An 18,176-nucleotide genomic window follows, 5' to 3' on the forward strand; every position below is an offset into this window, starting at 1 on the left:
TGACATAAGCCATATATCCATCAAGCACAACCATTCGTTACCATAAAGCCCAGTTACCTATTGGAAAAAACATTATTTGTTCTTCTGAATGCAGAACTCAAATACTTTTTCAATGAAAAACATTTCTTTGGTCTAAACACTTTTAAAGAAAATGTGAAAATAATAAACATCATATTACACTATACTGTTCCCAGACATCAAAAACTAAGTTGCCTCTAAAAATTATTAGATTTTTACAGTGCTCTATGCATCACGTAAGTTACCTACAGGGACTTTCAAATTCACTGTATTGAGTCAGATAAAACATTTGATGACAACCACTGTTCTTGTTTTAGCTGAAGAAACTAAAAGACTTAAATTTCTTAAATTTTTGTTCTTCTTGCCTCTACATTGATAAGTAGTAACACTTCTACTTTAAAGTCTATAATCTGACCAGAACACACATTACAGGCAATAATTAAAGCAAGTGGCATACCATACAACACAGTAAAGGTTAATTTTATTCTGGTGATTCTAATAATACATGACAGCAGGTTGGTTTTAGTTCATAAGTGTAAGAGCTGGATCTAAGGTTTATGGTCATCTCCTAGCCACTGGCATCACAGTCAAACGTACCATTTTGCATTTGGCAGGCAGCCAGCTGCCAGGGTGTGTGGGTAGGGTAGGACAAGAGCAGGGATGGGCAATGAGGGGAATGCTCACAGGCAGTTAAGTCAAGGAATCTTGTCTGTTTGGATATTGCTCTAAAGAGGAAAAGGCAGACTGCCAGAAGGGTAGACTTTCAGCTCTGATGCCAAGTACATTTGTTGATACTGTTAGTTGAAACGAGCTATTAGCAATACATACTGTCACTCTAGTACCTTTTTAATATATGGCATATCACCCTATGAAACACCAGTGTATTTCTTACCATAACTCCTAATTATCAGTCGTGACCCATTTTCCCATTGAAAGATAAGGACTAACCTGAAAATTATCCAGGAATTATTTAAAAACACCTCCCCAAACAATTAAAATCCCCCAAACACAGAAAAGCCTTACATGTGTTTCACTTCGATGGCTTCTTCAAGACAATTCTGTGTTAACAATGCTTTTATAAGGGTGGTATAAGAACGATAATGAAACTTGCTCTTCCCTTGCATTTTCAGGAAAATATCGTAGGCCTCTAAAAAAGAAAAAAAAAGCCAAAATGAAATGTCATATTGCGATGATGTTGATCATAGAAAGAAATCACCTATTCATTGAAAATGTCCATCTTAAATCCATTTATCCTCTGCTTACATCTTTGAGCCCAAAGCTGTTGGTCACAGCTTGTTCAAAACTGCTTGTATACAACAATCAATTGACACATACCTCCACAGAACAAAAAGTTTGCTACTGCTCTTTTTATATATGTGGCTGTTGCTTAAATACCAACAGAGCTGGTTAGGAGGGGAAGACTCAGGATTTTTAAAGCAACACCTAATTCTGGGGTATATAGTTACAGTGTCTGGTGCATGATCACAACAGCGTTTAACAAATAATATAGGAGATGATTCCAATATGGGGAGATCAAATTATTTGGCTACAACAAGATTTATACAAAACATACAATTTACAAATATACAGATATTTAACAAGTAAACTACGCTGCATTTGTTTGACTGATTAACAGTTTTATTTCATGCATTCACAATAACTGTCAGTGTATGAAAAGATGTTACCAAAAAGGGGGAAAAAATGATAAGCACACTTTTCAGTCATTTATTTTTCTGAAACAAGATTATGCAGCTATAAACATACAGCTAAAACTGCCATCCAGGCTGTAACATATGCTAGAAAGCTGTGTTAAGAACCACAAATGATCTTTTACATCTAAACTGTGACTGCATGTTTCATTTAATGAAACTCAAAAAATAATCCCTTTCCTAATTCAAATCATAGCCACAACAACCTTTAAAACTTTTCAGAAATACTTAGACTATCACTACGAATTTCCCAGCTAAGCATTTTTTTCTTATACTTTTAAAGTAAAGACGACGATAACTCATTTAAATCTTACTGTCACAAGAGACATCACACTAATAGCACGTACTACAGTGTGCTGTGGAATTTTAAGCTGGCATTCCCTAAACCAACACTGTTGGTGTGCCTTTTGGTTTGAATCTTAAACTTCTTCAACCAAAGAGTATACATAAAAACCTCCTGAAACATAGGCACAAAAATGACTATGCATAAAATTTATTATTTACAACAAACTCTTACACTGAGTTAATAATTAGAATTAACACTGCCATCCATAATCTGTTTTGGACACTTGGAGCTACATTATATACATATATATGTGAATAGAGATAATGGATAAGAATATCACAGCAAAAATTAAATCCACTTCTGTGTATGCGAGTTTCGTGTATACAAGAGAGACGCAAGAGATGGAGAGAGAATATGACTGATGTCTGACATTACAATAGTGATTGCATTGTAAACCAAAAGACCAATGAAACAACAACAGGACAACACAGGAAAGGTCCTCAAACCCTCAACCATGTTTACTTATAGGTCTGAGGTTAAAGCTTGGCTTGCTGCAACATCCTGAACCCTCTTGACTGCTCAGATGCTGAACACCAGCATTCATAGAGTGTTCACACTTAAAATTCAGTGGGAAAGGCATTTTTTCTTCCACTCTTCTGAAATCCGAGGTACCAGTAGCCTAGCAATCACATTCAACAATAACAAAAACCCTTTCACTGGTATAATCTATTACAAGTGTAACCAATTATTTACAAAAATGTAGCTGACTGGTGATACGTTGGTTCTTTCCACTCATGAAAGCCTGTTTAAATCCTATTTTTTAAAGCCAAAAGCTCCTTATGTTTGGAGATTCCTACAAAAGCTCTGCTGTTTTCAGACTGAACTAGGATTTTGTCCTGTGTTTGAATATTGCTTTCCATTGCCTGGGTACAGAAATGGACCTTGCCACCAGTAGACATGATGTCAAGTGTATGTTACCAACAATTATCACAGTCCAAAAAATGTAAGATCTATTTCTACAAGGAAATATATTTAAATCTTTTTTGTAATGACTAGTTCAATGAAGAACTGAAAATCTTTGTATCAGTATTGTTTTCCTGTTCTAGGATGTTTTGTTGTGTATGTCAGTCCTGACCTCAGAATGATTCTCCTATTCAGATTATTTTCTTAACATTATTTTACATCAGTGCAAGTAGCATGTTTGAAGTATACATACATGAGTCTTGAATTGAGACATATGCCCAATCAGGTATTATCAGCTTATTACTTCTTCAGATAGCATCTAAAAATACTAAAGTATATTAGCATTCCAAAGAGAAAGTTCTTGGTTTCAAAATCATATTGTGTTATACTAGCTATTTCAAGTAGAAAGATGTGTTAGAAAAGAGACAAGTTGCCAAGAAAGTCTCAGCTCTCAAGACTTCTCGTCAAATTTGTTTCAGTAATTGCAACTGTTTGGGATATGTGTAACATGATCTCCTATAGTCAAGTTCTCATACTGAGGAATCAAGATAAAAATGAAAATATGACTTTGCATAAATCAAGCACTTCAGATAATAGATTTTTCAAAACACCTCCATGTCAGAGTTGGTAAGTTCATTAAATTAGTTACATAACTAGATCAATCTTTTTTCCTATCAAAAAGCTGATGTTGATAAAAAGTTATTCTACCCTATTACATTCACATCAAAATTACATTATACTGTTATATAAAAGCAACAACTTAGTTTTTATAGACTTTTTTTTTTTAAGACAAAGAAAACTGTTTCCCGACAAGGAACTGTTTCCCAACATTTGTCATCTTTTCCCTTTAATTCCCAATAGCTCTAGACCACCTCCTCTCAAATACTACACCTTGAAATAAAAGAATATGCTGAAGTAATTTACTGAAATTCAATATCAAATGTCCTCATAGATTGTTAGCAGTTACATTTTATATTTTTGTTTTAAACTAGTCTCCCTGCAAGGTCCAAGGCATATTTAGTTTCTTCCTGCTCTCCACTTGATGATTTATGATATCAAAGGCACAGGACACTTTTCTAGGAATAATGTTATAAAATGCATTGCATTAATTTTGCCTGATATTCAGTGAAAATATTTCTGCATTTCTCATTCTCTTCCAATTTCCAAAATTTACCAGCACGAAGAATTTCGTGCAAACATAATGTCTGCCATAAAACACGATTCTTAAATTCATATACATAACACGAGATTGCACTCCCTACATACAGAATATCCAGACTCCACTTAAGACTTCTAATCAGTGCTCCTGCGACTGAATAACTCTATAGGGTCATTTCACTAACAACAGAAGTTAACTGTGTGAACGACTGACAGATTCTTCTTTTAAAAACTGAAAGCTTAAAAATCTGTGTCCAACCTGTAAATTATACTGATAACACTCAGAGAAGAAAATGACTATGTGTCTTGTATTTTAAATCTTCCTCATTCAGCAAAATTAATTTTTTTAAACCCATTTAATTCTATTTTCTAATCTGCTTTCAAGTGAGATACCTAGTTATTTGTCATAGTACAGGCAAGCAAAAAAAAAAAAAGGATTTCCAGAATATTCAAATGCTCTGCGCTTTGGCAAATCCTAGAAATGGACTGATTTCCTCCCTGCTTTGAAAGGTCCAGTAATGTTAGTTCTGACTCTGTGCCCCTGCTTTGGGATGAGATGGCTAGGAATGGATTTCCAATGATTTAAACACAGACTAAGCCAAAGGAACTGCACTGAACTACACTCCTCCTTTGTATATACAAAGGTAAATACCCATCTATAAGTTAATCCTCTCTTTATCTGAGGCAGGGAAGTTTGCACAGAAGAGCTGTTCATTTTTTATAGCAGAATTGATCTGAAGTGATCTCTCAATAAGGCCATTTTATTTGTGGGGTGGCACCCACAGGCACAGAGGTTTGGAAACAGTAAGCTGTGGGGACACAGATTTTGATCTTCTGTTTATAGCCTGTGTATTTCTTTTGGGGAGGAACAACAAGAGGGAAAATTTCCAAATTCTAGAGAAACATGGACAACTTTAATTTTAGTTGTAAAGAAGCTTAAGACACTACATAACACATTGAATCCTCCCTTCAAATAGAAATAGATAGTTTTGCAACATCAACAAATAGAAAATAGACTAAGAGATAAAAGCCAAATAGGAAAAGAACAATGATTATCTCCATGACATAGTCCCATCTCATTTAACGTTATCTAATATCTTTGCCCGTAGCTTAAATAAGGTACCTAAAGTATACTTTGGAACCATATCTGATCTCATTATTAAGACCTCAACAGCAGTGAAAAATACAAAATATCTGAATAACTTCTTTTAATAAGTAATTGCCTTCCCATAAACATGCCCCAGTTATTTCAGGTGATATTAATGTTTCTTCTCACTACACTTCTCATGTCTCACTCCTTAAAACTTGTGACCAAACAGCTAGATTTTCTGGGAACCGTAAAAATTGTATTTTTTTGCATAAATCCTGCATATAAATTTAGTTTCTGGTGTTTAATGGATACATTTGAAAAGTCTAAAACATGATGTTAAACCAACAGTATGAAGTGAACTGCAGACCAACAATACTTTGGTAATTTTAAAATGGGCAACTTTACCACAGGCTGACTTGACATTATCGTGTACCTTTCCTAACATACTAGCAAACCAACAAAAAGCAGCATCAAGCATCTATTGCTCTGTAGTTAATCGATATCTTAAAGTTAGTGCTGAAGGGGGAAAAAACCCAGGGGTTTTCAGTTTACCTTTTGCATTGTTTTTCTTGCAAAGCATCCTTATTTTTCTTTCTTCCACATCAGAAGCACTTAAACTTCCAGTATCTTCATGTCCAACCTTTAAAACAAACAAACTTAAATTTAAGTTACTGTAATGCCATCTGTTAACATTTTTCAATGGAAAGAGGTATATTCAGAAGTGTTGTTAGCTAGGAGAGTTAAACTCCAATTACCTTAGGTACCTCAAATGGAACAACCTGACCATTTTTTTCAAGTATATCAGCCAGTAAGGTTAGTGTTTTCTCACGAGGGACAACATTTTCTTCTTGAATTTTAGTCCAAACAGCTTCAGCCCTTCTCCAGTCACCATTGTTCTCTGAAACAAGATTCAAATCTTCAGATAAAAGCACATTTAGAGTATGCATACATAAAGCGATTAAAAAAAGGTATCTTTGGAAAATAATTATCAATTAATCATGTACTTCTGCTTCATGTGATCATCAACTTGAAAAGCTATAAACTACTTATAATACACAGAGAACACCAGAAGATGCAAACAGAAAACAACCCAGAAGTATTGTATGAATTTTCAAATAAATGAGAAATTAGTTCAGAAATATTACAGAAGCGGTCATCCTAGCTCATCAGTTCTAATATTCTTGACTGTTAATTGTAAAAACAGTTACAAAAAATTCTAAATTATTACAAAACATTAACATTCTACGGTACCACTTCTAAGTTCCGTTCGGAAATTCTTGAAATAAAATCCTCTGGTTATGTTGCTACTGAGTTAGAGCGTCTACATCCCAGAAGTTTACCACTTCCAAGTCAAAGAAGTGTTCTAGGCCTTCAGGCTCTCATTTTGCTAAGAAAAAAAATGCCTATATGAAGACTGTAAAAGCTAAGTTTTCTGAAAGAAAAATTGAATAAATTGCTACCAAATTCACAGAATAATTTAACCATTTTCAGTAAGAATAGCAATTTATAAATACACCACTGTACATAACTGCAAATAAATAGAAAGCTGGACTTTGTGAAAGAAAACAGTTAATTGCTATTTAACTACATACAGCAGGTGGTTTCCTGTGTCTCCTATCATAAGTCACCACAACAGCATTAACTTCTGGTTGTAGATCCTATTCACAGCTACCTAAACCCAACATGGGCTAGCTATGACCTGTCTGTTCCATGGTTTAATTCAGAATCTCAGAAATTAAGACATGCAAGGCAAGAAGGCAGAGTCAGAAAGCGGATGATGGAATGAAATGTTCACATGGGATTATCTCAGCCTGTAACAGCAGCTCTTCAGCTATTCTTCCACTGTTCAGTTAAGGAACTTCAGCTTTTCTGTAGACTAGGCTCCACTGGACTAAGTCATATCACACGGAAAAGCTGGAGCACCCAGCTGGAAGCAGCATGACACACTTGAATATTCTCTATAACTGTTATAAAGTTGGTGTTTCAAAGCAGCATATACAGCTTTGCAAACAATATTGCAATGCAATACTGAAACAGTGCAATGTTCTGTTCTTTCTAGGAGCAGCATGGGTTTAGGAAAACACATGGATACGTAACTGGGCTGGTTCAAGATCCAAGCCCACTTTCAACAAGGTTCTGGCATCACTTCAGCTTTTTAGACGAGGCAGCAAACTTAGTGACTACCGAAGTAAAATAAAGTGATTGGTTTTAAGGACTAAATACTGCAGATAACATTTTAAAGCAGATTATTATGGCAGCTAACAGAGTAGGACAGAGAAAGTCTCAACACTTTTTCATGTGTTTGTACCTATGTTTGACACTCATGAGGCCCATCTAGAGGACATGTTTTCAGTTTGGGGCTCCATAACTATAAAAGAGATGCTAGCAACTGGAGCAAATTCAGCCATCAATACAGACATGGGGCTGGAGCAGATGACATAAAAGAGGAAGTCTAAGACGACGAGTTTTCAGCAGCCTGGAAAAAAGCAGGCTAACCAGGGATCTACTTGCTGTCTTCAGTTACCTAGCTGACAGTTAAAGAAGAGCAAGTCAGTCTCTCCTTGGAAGTGCACAGCAAAGGATGAAAGGTGATGGTTAAAAGTTTCAGCAATGGAGTATCTGAGGATGATCAAACCCTGGAACAGGTTGCCCAGGGAGGCTGTTTGATTTCCACCCTTGGAGGCACTCAAAACTTTACTAGACAAAGCCATGATGCGATATAACTGAAGCTGTCCTAGCTCTGGGAAAGGGCTAGGCCTAAAACTCCCGAGATTCTCTCCAGCATAAATTATTCTGTGATTGTAAAAAACCAAATGCATTGTTTTCAACATTTTTGATCACAGCTTGGAATAGATAGTAGGTTCTTTTTTTGTATGCTTAAAACTGATCTGAAGTTATGGCTTAGGTGCACAATGACAACTCTTTACTGTACTTGTACATGGGGCAGCTTTGATAGATCATCCAAAATGGCTGAAAGCAGGAATGTGCGTGGTTTTTGTCTTTTATGGTGACAGAAACCCACAAATGTTTTCCGCTTCTTTGAGTAGATGGAATTGGTTTTGTCTTTTGAAAGAAGACTGAAGATTTTGCATGACAGAATTTGATAAATTTTATCTTCTTAGATTCTCTTCCTAGTAGGCACTGTCAGACTTAGTCACTGCCAGAGGTGAACAGGATGAGTGGAGAAACAGGAAGGCTCCCTCCCTGTTGAGACAAGATTGCTTTTCAGACCTACTTGATTTTTGATGGTGAACCAGCATGTGCAAAGCCAGAATTGGGTAATGCTACAGTTTGGTTTTGAAGCTTTCTAAGGCTGTTCAGGAAATGAAAAGCAACAAAGTTCTCAACGGGTCTCTGGTCTTTTTTTTGTGGAAGTACTCATCTTTTCTGCTTGTGGTAAGAAGCCTCTTGCATTACCGTATGAAAAGAAAATGAGGGTTCAAACAGTATTTTATTTAGCATTAAAACATAGCTAGTTCTAGTCAACCATATACGTGGGCAACAGCCTAAAATTACTTTAAGCTCAAATGCAAGTTTTCCCATGACCAAATATATCAAATTGCTGTAATGGTTCATTAATATATATACACACACACATTACCAAAGTACACAGCAATCCCTGTAATGTCTCTTTTTTAATGTCCCAATTTACTGTTTAGTGCTCCATACCCAATCTTAACAGAGAACATTTTTTCAAGACTTGAACTAGAACTAAAGCTTCCAAAATTTTTATTATGTATAATACAGTATGACACACTGAATAACAAAACCAGCACAGACTGAAAAATACAGAAAGAGGAAATGAAAAACACTATAGATACATCCTACAACAAGTCTGTAGCATAGAAATGGAACTTTCAGCTTTAAAAACTGTTCTGTTCCTATAAGTGATGCAAAAGTTACTTGTGGCTGATGAAGAATTGGTAAATTTTTTTTTTAAAAATGCACCTTTCAGAACCAGATCCAATCACAGGAAACACCAGATCTTTATCAGCTATAAAGATATAACAAATGAGCAGTTTTTCTTCTTTAAGCATTATTAAAAACCAAAACAGAATCAACTTTCAAATTAGGATACAAGACAATAGCATGGATTTGAATACTTGTACTATATAAGTTCTATGTAAGTGTTCAGGTCTGCAGGTAAAAAAAACCCAAAACCCTGTACTCTCCCCTTGCCCAAAATGCCTCAGGAACACTATCCAGGCTAATTGCATATCAGGATAAAACTCCTCTCCAATTCAGGGTTATGTCCTATCTCCAACACAAATGCAAACAGATTACAACATGAAAATGATCACAAGCTCACTTACCACACAGTTGAAGCAGGTAGTAGTACATCTCATCTCTATCACATTCAAATAGGTTTTGAGTTAATTCTACCAAGTGTTCCAAAGTCTCCATCTTTAAAAAGAAAGGAAGAACATAGTTATACCTCAGCCAAACAATTATTTTTTTCTATATATGTGCACTTACATGCTGTGTGCATTCAGCTAAAATGGTATTTCTGTTTAAGTATACACCAGCATTTACACAGAACATTAAGTTCACCTCATCAGCCTGTCACACGTCCTTTCACAAACATAAAAACCAAGCAATGAAATATTTCAAAACAATTTTTCTTGGAATATAATGACAGTTACATAGAAGACATCATATGAGCCACATACCTGATTGCTTGATATACACTTTTTTGCAAACCACTGCAACCTTCCAGAGTGTGCTCTCAAGCCAGGTGTCTGTAAAATATTTCCACAAGAAGAAACACGTTACTTCACATAGAATATTCTAAGGAAAAATAAACATAATACATGTACTTGTAATAAAAATTCAGTTTTTCCTTGCTTTTTGAAATCTGAATGAGACTAGAAGCTCACAAATAATCAAGTTAGGTTGCATTTATGAGAGACTTAAAAATTGCAGTCATTTTCTTCAAGACATTTTTCTATTTAGTTAAACACTGCCAAAAGAGTTGATTTAAAATACACTTCAGATGAACTGAAACATTAAATAATTTTACCACCACAGTAATAGAGTATTATTGCTATTACCCATAGTAATCCTTCGTATTACTCATAGTAAAGAATTACACCAAATTTTTCCAAACTGTCTTCACAATGTAATGTTTGCATTCAAAACCACTGCAATGTCTTAGCACCTAGAAAACCATGCCTCTCAACCACATCATCAGCATTTGGTACCCCTTCTCTGCTAACATTAGCCATTTTCTTACAACTATTAATACCTAAAAACAGTAAATATTTTTAGATACTGACTTCTCTTGCTACTGCTCAATAAGAAAACGAGGAATTTATGGAGCAGTAACTGTTAAAATTATAACATACTGCCAATGCAGACGGCAGGTATTCTAACTATAAGGCAATTCCTATCCCAGAACAGAGCAAAGGCTTACTTTTAAGTGTGTGTACATGGAGGAACTGATGTATAATAGTCAATATGCCGCAGTTCTTTGTTATTAATTTTCCCAGGTTTGATGAGCCTTTGCTTATTCATTCCTTTGTTGTTTTGAGCAGACTACAGCTACAGAATACACATTCTCAATAAGGTTTCAATCCTTGGAAACTTTATCTGGTATAGACTACCACATTGTGCATTCTCAGTACCACAGGCCATAATCAAAATACTGGTTCCTCCACTTAAATAAATTCTTAAAGAAACACAGGAAAATTCAAAGTTTTTAAAGAAACATGTCACAGGCATGCCAGGACTTATGTCTGACATGTCAAAAAACGAGATACAAAAAAATCTATGTGCAAACCATCCATCATTTTCACCTCTTACCCTTCCCCTCCCACAGAATACTTGGATTTACTTTCTTTATACTCTTGTTTTAGCACAAGGATCATTTACAGAGGACTCTGCTTTCATTTCAGGTGTCCAGATTGACATCAACATAGCTCAAAGTGGTTCCAAGGAAATGTCTGTTCATCCCTACAGAGAAACGTGTGTTTTGACTCTTGAAGGTTTTTAGCTGTTAATATTGTAAGAAATCTCTACTGCTGAAATGCGAAGTGCAACTTCCAAAATTTTAACACAACTTTGCAAAAAAGAGGCAGTTTGAAGAAAAAACTGTGAGAAATACTGAGTGTCAGTTCCAAAACAGTGGAAACAATTACCACTGAAAAAGTCAGTTTATCTTCTGTGTTTTTAAAACAGGTAATTTCCTTCTCTCATATTCTCCAAGCACAGAATTATTACAGTTACATCTTTCTGAAATAATTCAGCATACACCAGAAAACTAGCATGCAAAACTTCAGTCAAAACTGTTAAAATTTGCTAAATATATAGGAAAAAGTGTTTTGCAGAGTAAATGTTAAGCCATGTAATCCTACCAATCATCAAAATCATTATTTGCAATCATTGTAAGGTTTTTAAAAAATAGGACATTAACCCCACAGTTCTTCAAAATGGAGAAGCTTCCCCATGTATTAAACTGTACTATAAAGATAGCCTCAATACAAGACGTTACAGAAAAATAGTGGGTTCCCAAGTATTCAAAAGTGATATATATAAACACACTTTTGCTTTCCAGGTACTTGCTTTTTTTCCAATTAGTTTTTTTTTTTTTCCCCACAGTTATATATGTTTATAGGTACTTGCTCAGTGCTTTTTTAAGAGCTATCAAGCAGTTTCACATAAAATATGCTGAAAACTAAGTCAAGAATTAACATCTTACACAACAGGCTCTTGAAAATGAAAAAGAAAAAAGTATGTTGCCTGCATTTGTAGCTAATCCTCTTTAGGGCATGGTAAAATTCAAATGCTGAATTCACTTACAACTTCCAATATCATTGCTGATCTGAATGCCAACGAACTCAACAGCTCCAAAGCTACAAACTTTTTATAGTAAATCCTTTCCTGTTCAGAAGTGATTGATGTGTCTGTCACTACAAGGACAGCTGAGTTATACAACAGATATCCTCGTGTTTCATTTTGAAATTGAGAAGTGTTTTCACATACTGCAGGTCTCAATCATCAAAAGAACATCTAGGTCAGATTAACTAAATCTCCAGGGCTTGCCTGATAGTCTATATTTGTAGCTTATCCCTTACCATCTTAGGGAATTTTAAACATTGCATTTAGCAGGAAGCAGACTTTCTACAATACAGCAGACTAAGATATAGAATTAAAAAAATGCAAGGAATAATAATAATAATGAAAAAAATTAAAAAACTGTTACTCTAATTATTCTTCGAAATTCCCATTTACAATTTTGATCTTGTTTGTTCCAATGGACTAAAAAAAAAATCTATTATTGAGTCTTAGCGTTTTGCTGGTTTTGTTTGTTTTTTTTTATTTTTTTTTATTTTTTTTTAAAGATATCCACTGCTTTAAAGAATGAAATAACCATTGAGAGTCTCAAGCAATTCATACAGCATATAAACTAAACATAGAGGTTTCTGGCTTTTACATTTTCTTGGAATATACAACAGTTGTACTGTACCAAACCAAGGTTCATCTAGCTTGTTATCCTCTCCCTAACAGTGCCTACAGGAGAATATAAAATGACAGAAGACCCAGCAATACTTCCCCCTTAGTGTTATTTCACTCTCTAACTACTTCAGGTTCAGTGGGTCACACTGTTTCTAGTAAGTGATTTCTCTTCCATGAGCTTTTCTGGTTGCTCCTGGAACCCTGTAAGATTCATCATTCGTACGATCTTTTGGCAAAGGATTGCCTCAACTACCTTCTGCAGAAAACAACTGTAACAAAAACTGTAACAAAAAAAGTAACAAAATACTACCATTTTGTTTGTTTTCAGCCTAGCTTCTACTTGCTTCATTTGAAGCCCCTAGATTTTGTACAGGAAGACAATGCACAATTGATTTTTCTTTATCCTCTCCAATTCATATTAATTTCATGAGTAGTATATATAATAATTCCCTGTTTCACTATTTCTTCTCCAGACTAAGCAGAACTCACCTATTTAGTCATACCTCCTATAAAAACCATCCTATACTTTTGATCACATTTGTTACTATCTTTCTGAGACTCAACATACAACCCTACACTAATTTACTCACTGATTCTATACCTTCACACACAGAAAGGAAAACTAACTAGAAAGGGAAGAAAAAAATGCTGCACCTTCAGAAGAACTCTTGCCAAGCAGCACTCAAAAATCACGTGAATGCAACAATCCTAACACACTGAAAGCATTTGATTTGTTCTCCTCCTTCCTAGAACCAATCACTTCAGACAGGTGATTGAAGGGGTCCAATCACCAGAAAAATCTTTTCTGCACTAACATTTTTATTTGAGCTAATTTCTACCTATTACAGCTGAAAGAAAACAGATTGTCTGGCAAAATACTGACCTGTCAGAGAAGAATCTATTCGATGTCTTTCCAGATTTTTCGCCAGTGATAGAAATATTCAAGTTCTATTTACATGAGTGTTCTGTAATTGATACAGCTAATAGACCAATAACTTTTCTTTTTACTTTCAAAACAACTTTTTAAAAGTTAAGTAATTTACAGAAGACATATGGAAAATATTTATTTACTTCTCTCTAGTTGCCTAAAGCAATTTTTTTCTCTTTAAACACAAAACTTAAGAGAAAAACCACAAAAACTAACATACAGACCAGAAACCCTGTAGTACTGTTCAAAGAGAGGACTTTCAGAAAACTAAGAGTTGAGAATGTCCCAGAACCATACTACTTTTGCTAGAGCTGGCTTAAGATGCATAATTATTTAAAAGCCAGCAGAAGTATTTTTTGTTTGGCATATATGTGACACAAGATGGATGACTCTTGTTTTAACCTTCCAACATGGCACTTCCACAAACTACTACTGTGCACTGTTTGGCAAAATAATTGTTACATATCCTGGACAACTTATTCTAGCCTTTCACGGTATAACTTCACTGTGAATAACACACCAATTCTAATCATTCAAGTTTAACTCTACCTTCCTTAAGTGTTTTATGTTTCCTTCTAAATCCTTACATTTTCTTGCCAAAGTTCAATCTTTTCTTAGGGTAACAGTTCTACTATAATCGCCAATTCAAACATATTGGAAAGAAACAGCCAAATTTTACAAATGCCATCCATATTGCACATTCTGATGGTATTTTTTGGACAGGTAGATCCCTTCATTCCTCTCTTTGCAGCTGAAAAAAGCCAGTAATAACAAGAGACAGCTAATGCTGCTAAAGGAAGAAGAATGTTTCATGATGAGTTACATCAACAGCCATAACAGACTTATGTTACCAGTACCAGAACCAGTTACTGAGATTTAGATGCCAAAGCAATGTCTTGCAAGAAAATGCTTTACTTCTCCAAACAGACAGCCTTGAACAGACAGCTATAAGAACTGATGTATGTCATTTCTCACAGCTCACTCTAACACAAGCATCAGTGAAAACAGAACATTTGATGGGAAGTTCTTAAAGACAGATTTTTCCCTGATTGCACAAAAATGTCTATGAAAATCTCACAAATTCCGTGCAGCTTTGATGAAGCCTGGAATATTTTTGCATGGCAGCTGACTTGAACAGAAGTTTTTTACAACATAAACACTGTATGCTATGTTTGAATCTTCCCCTACGTTAAAACTCTTGGCAGAAGTCCTCACTTCTACTAAGCAGTATGTGTACTGCTTAATGAGAAAGTTAAAAGATGCAGATATAAAATTTGTGTACCTTATGTAGCCATCTAAGTCTAGCTGATAGGCGAGATGGTTAAAATTATCTTACACTTCTGTTATATTTTTGCCTCTTATTAAATACTCCTTCACGTTCAAATAGCAGTGCACTAGTTTTAAAAAAATACTGATTAAAACATCTACATTAACATTATTTTTTAAAAATAATCTTTCATCTGTGTTAGCATGTATGAAACAAGTATACCACTTTGCTGTATTTCTTACATTATAATCTTTATAGCATAATGTAAGTGAAGTATCATTGTGGGATATACAGAAAATACAGACTTTTTTTATTTTTGATTATTGGTCCTAAACATACTAACTTTTACACAATAGCCCAGAAGTTTATAAAAGACGCAGCTTTAAAGACTGAGGGATCTAAAAATAACCTGTGCATCAAAAAGCATCTTTACTGCTGCAATCGTATCAACTATCTAATAAAACACATTACTTCTCTCTAGCTCAGTTTTTCTTTAAGTCATTGTACTACCAGGATGGCAGTAGAGCTACACCTGTATATGGCAGGGAACAATGTAATACTCTTTCTACAAGTTCACCTTGAAAGAAGTTTAGCTCTCGTGGATTTCGAAAATGGTTTCTTTGGTGGTGGCACAGAAAAATATCCTCATTCACTTTATTCTTTCTAAACAAAAGAAAACCTTGCAAACTGCTTGTAACAAAGATGGGATTTCTCTAAAAAAATAAGTAATTGCTTTTGTTCTTTGTAAGCAATTTCACCCAGAAATAAATATGACTAAACACATCCCAACCCCCATTACACTGTTTTCTTTAATGAGAAGCTCATCAGAAACATCCAGACACTTGCACAACTTTTGGGGCAAGGTATAACTGTATGAAAGCTTGAATATAATTAAATCTGTACCTTCAATATGACTACTTTTCATGTTTGATAACAACGGCAAGTACTGTAATGCAGCACCAGAGTTTTGAAAATTATGAGTTGCTCCACTGCGAGTTATGCCTTCAAAACCTACTCAATTATAGTGTATTTGATATTTTATTTGCACTACCAGATATTTAATGAAAGACAAAGGGACACACGTCTACATATTTATCCTCCCTAACTCTCCTGTTGGGAGTGATTAGAATTCAAGCTCATGCTCTCCTTTCTACCTATCTTACAAGCACCCAAGGTAGCAATGAGCCTAATTCTACTAGTTTAATTTTTTACATAAAAAGCAGTAGTTCATATTAAGAAAATACAAAGCTTACAGTCTCCACTGGGGAAGTTTTTACTGTTGGTTTCAGGGTTTTTTTCCCCTGAAGTATGTATTTGCCTCAAAGCTTCTGTCAGTTACATAGTTCACTGACTATCAAAACAGTTGGTATCTGTTGAGTAAATACTTGTGATTATTTCACTTGAAACAGGAATATATGCTACTTTATGTTAGGCAGACATTGAGAAAAATGTAAGGAAATTTGATTATTTTCCAAAAATGCCAAAATAAAAATAGGAAAGAGCTTTACAACTTTAGCATTACTCATGATCGAGACTGATGTATGTTTAAGCACTATTGGAATATTATGCATTTACCAGTAAGATTTCCAAGATAAATTATGCAGCAAAGTATTATTATAAAATAATCATTAGACAATAAGAGAACTTCATAACAATAATCAGTCTGGAAGAAAAGGTGACATCAAAAGTATGCAAAAACCCTACTGAAAATAAAATCCTCAAGCATGTTCTAGAGCCAAAACAGAGCAAGAATTTGCTCTTTGCATTGTAATGTGGTTTTACGTTGTATGATTAATGAAAAAAACATTATAACACTCAGTAGTGTCCTCCTCCTAACACAAAGTCCCTGGAGCTAAGAAAGGACAAACAGCTCTTGCCTTGATCCCACATTCCAAACACACTACCCTCTCACTTTCTGGAAGGAATTTCTTCAGTAGTCATCTCCTTTACCAAATTTACTTATTTGAAACATATTCCTTTGCTTTCTTTTAAGAAAGCCATACTTAAGAACTAAATAACGTGCACTGAACTAGTAAGCACCTTTTTTTTTATTAACCCACATACACACATGCACATATGCATGGACATAAAATCCACCTTCGCTAATAGCTGTATCAGAGTCCAGTTTCATAAGGAGAAGTAATGCTTTTATTAGACTAATAGGACTCAAGAGTAAGAAAAAAAAGAATAATCTTTTCTTGTAATTATAGGGCTTGTGTGCCTAAAAGCTCTCCAGCCTTTCCCCTCCCTCTCAGCTGTATACAGTTACTCTAATAAAAGCTATTACACCCCCTACAAACTACTCCTCAATCTCAGACCACCATTGCCTAATACAATTTGCATTCAACATTCACAAACATTTAAAATTTTTCTCTAATCACCTCTACTTTCTTCTTAACGGGACCAAAAATTAGTCTTTGTAGGTAAATTCAGACATTAGATAAAATCATCATTAAATTACACATAACCCCCCACCCTAGATCCTGCTGTCACAAATCAAGAAAGATCTTCCCTCCATAGTTTATCTCCAGCATAAAATCAGCAAGACTCAATTTTATGATGTAGACTCTTAAAAAAAGCAATCTGGATGAAAGAAAGTTGTAATCTCTCAATATCAAGTAGAAATATTCTCATTGTTTTTATGGTAGATTAAATCCAATGGCAACTGGTATCTTGAAGTCTGCTGACAGTGGATGTCACAATTCCTTGCTTAAATCTATTTACCTCCTGAATTAACTTGACATCTGTTGATAGATATATTCCTGTACACTAAACTCACCCCAAACAGTTCTTTTGTCAGGTCTTGAATTTCAGCAGCAAATGCCTTTTCTTGCATTTATTCACATTGGAAAACATTTCATTAAAATATTTCACAACCATTTGTCCCCTCAATTCTTCACATAAGTGTCTTGATAAGTGAGATATGGTATGATATATTTAACTATTAAATATAAAAGATATATTTAGTATGAGAACAGAAGATGAGGAAAGCATCACACTTTAATTAAAGTCTGGTTAAAAGAAATCTGAAGCCATGCACTATGCTTTGCCATTTTCAAGGGAGGTTCATCCAGTGGTAGCAAACTTGTACAGGTTGGCCTTGACTGAAAAATTTTGCTGTACAGTTCTGGCATCTTTCCCTAAGATACCCTTTTAGTAATCCTCTCTTAGCCTTCGTTTCCAGTAAAACTACAAACAGAGCAGAAACAAGAGCTTTTACTCTTTCATTAAAGAAAATTTTAATTTAATAGCTGATGTGATTTGATCTAGAAAGATTTCAAGAAGTATCTGTCAAACAACAA

The 18,176-nt window shown here is 34.7% G+C and overlaps 1 protein-coding gene across 1 annotated transcript in view; it reads right to left on the reverse strand.

Annotated features, from left to right (window-relative positions):
* LRPPRC (leucine rich pentatricopeptide repeat containing) overlaps positions 1 to 18,176 on the reverse strand; it is a 93,956-nt gene that overhangs the window by 19,136 nt on the left and 56,644 nt on the right. Inside the window, 5 exon segments of the mRNA XM_069800272.1 lie at positions 1,042 to 1,165; positions 5,777 to 5,864; positions 5,980 to 6,122; positions 9,538 to 9,628; positions 9,895 to 9,963. Coding sequence (XP_069656373.1) covers positions 1,042 to 1,165; positions 5,777 to 5,864; positions 5,980 to 6,122; positions 9,538 to 9,628; positions 9,895 to 9,963 — 515 coding nt within the window.

This window comes from Haliaeetus albicilla, chromosome 13, assembly GCF_947461875.1.
Source record: "Haliaeetus albicilla chromosome 13, bHalAlb1.1, whole genome shotgun sequence".
Lineage (NCBI taxonomy): Eukaryota > Metazoa > Chordata > Aves > Accipitriformes > Accipitridae > Haliaeetus > Haliaeetus albicilla.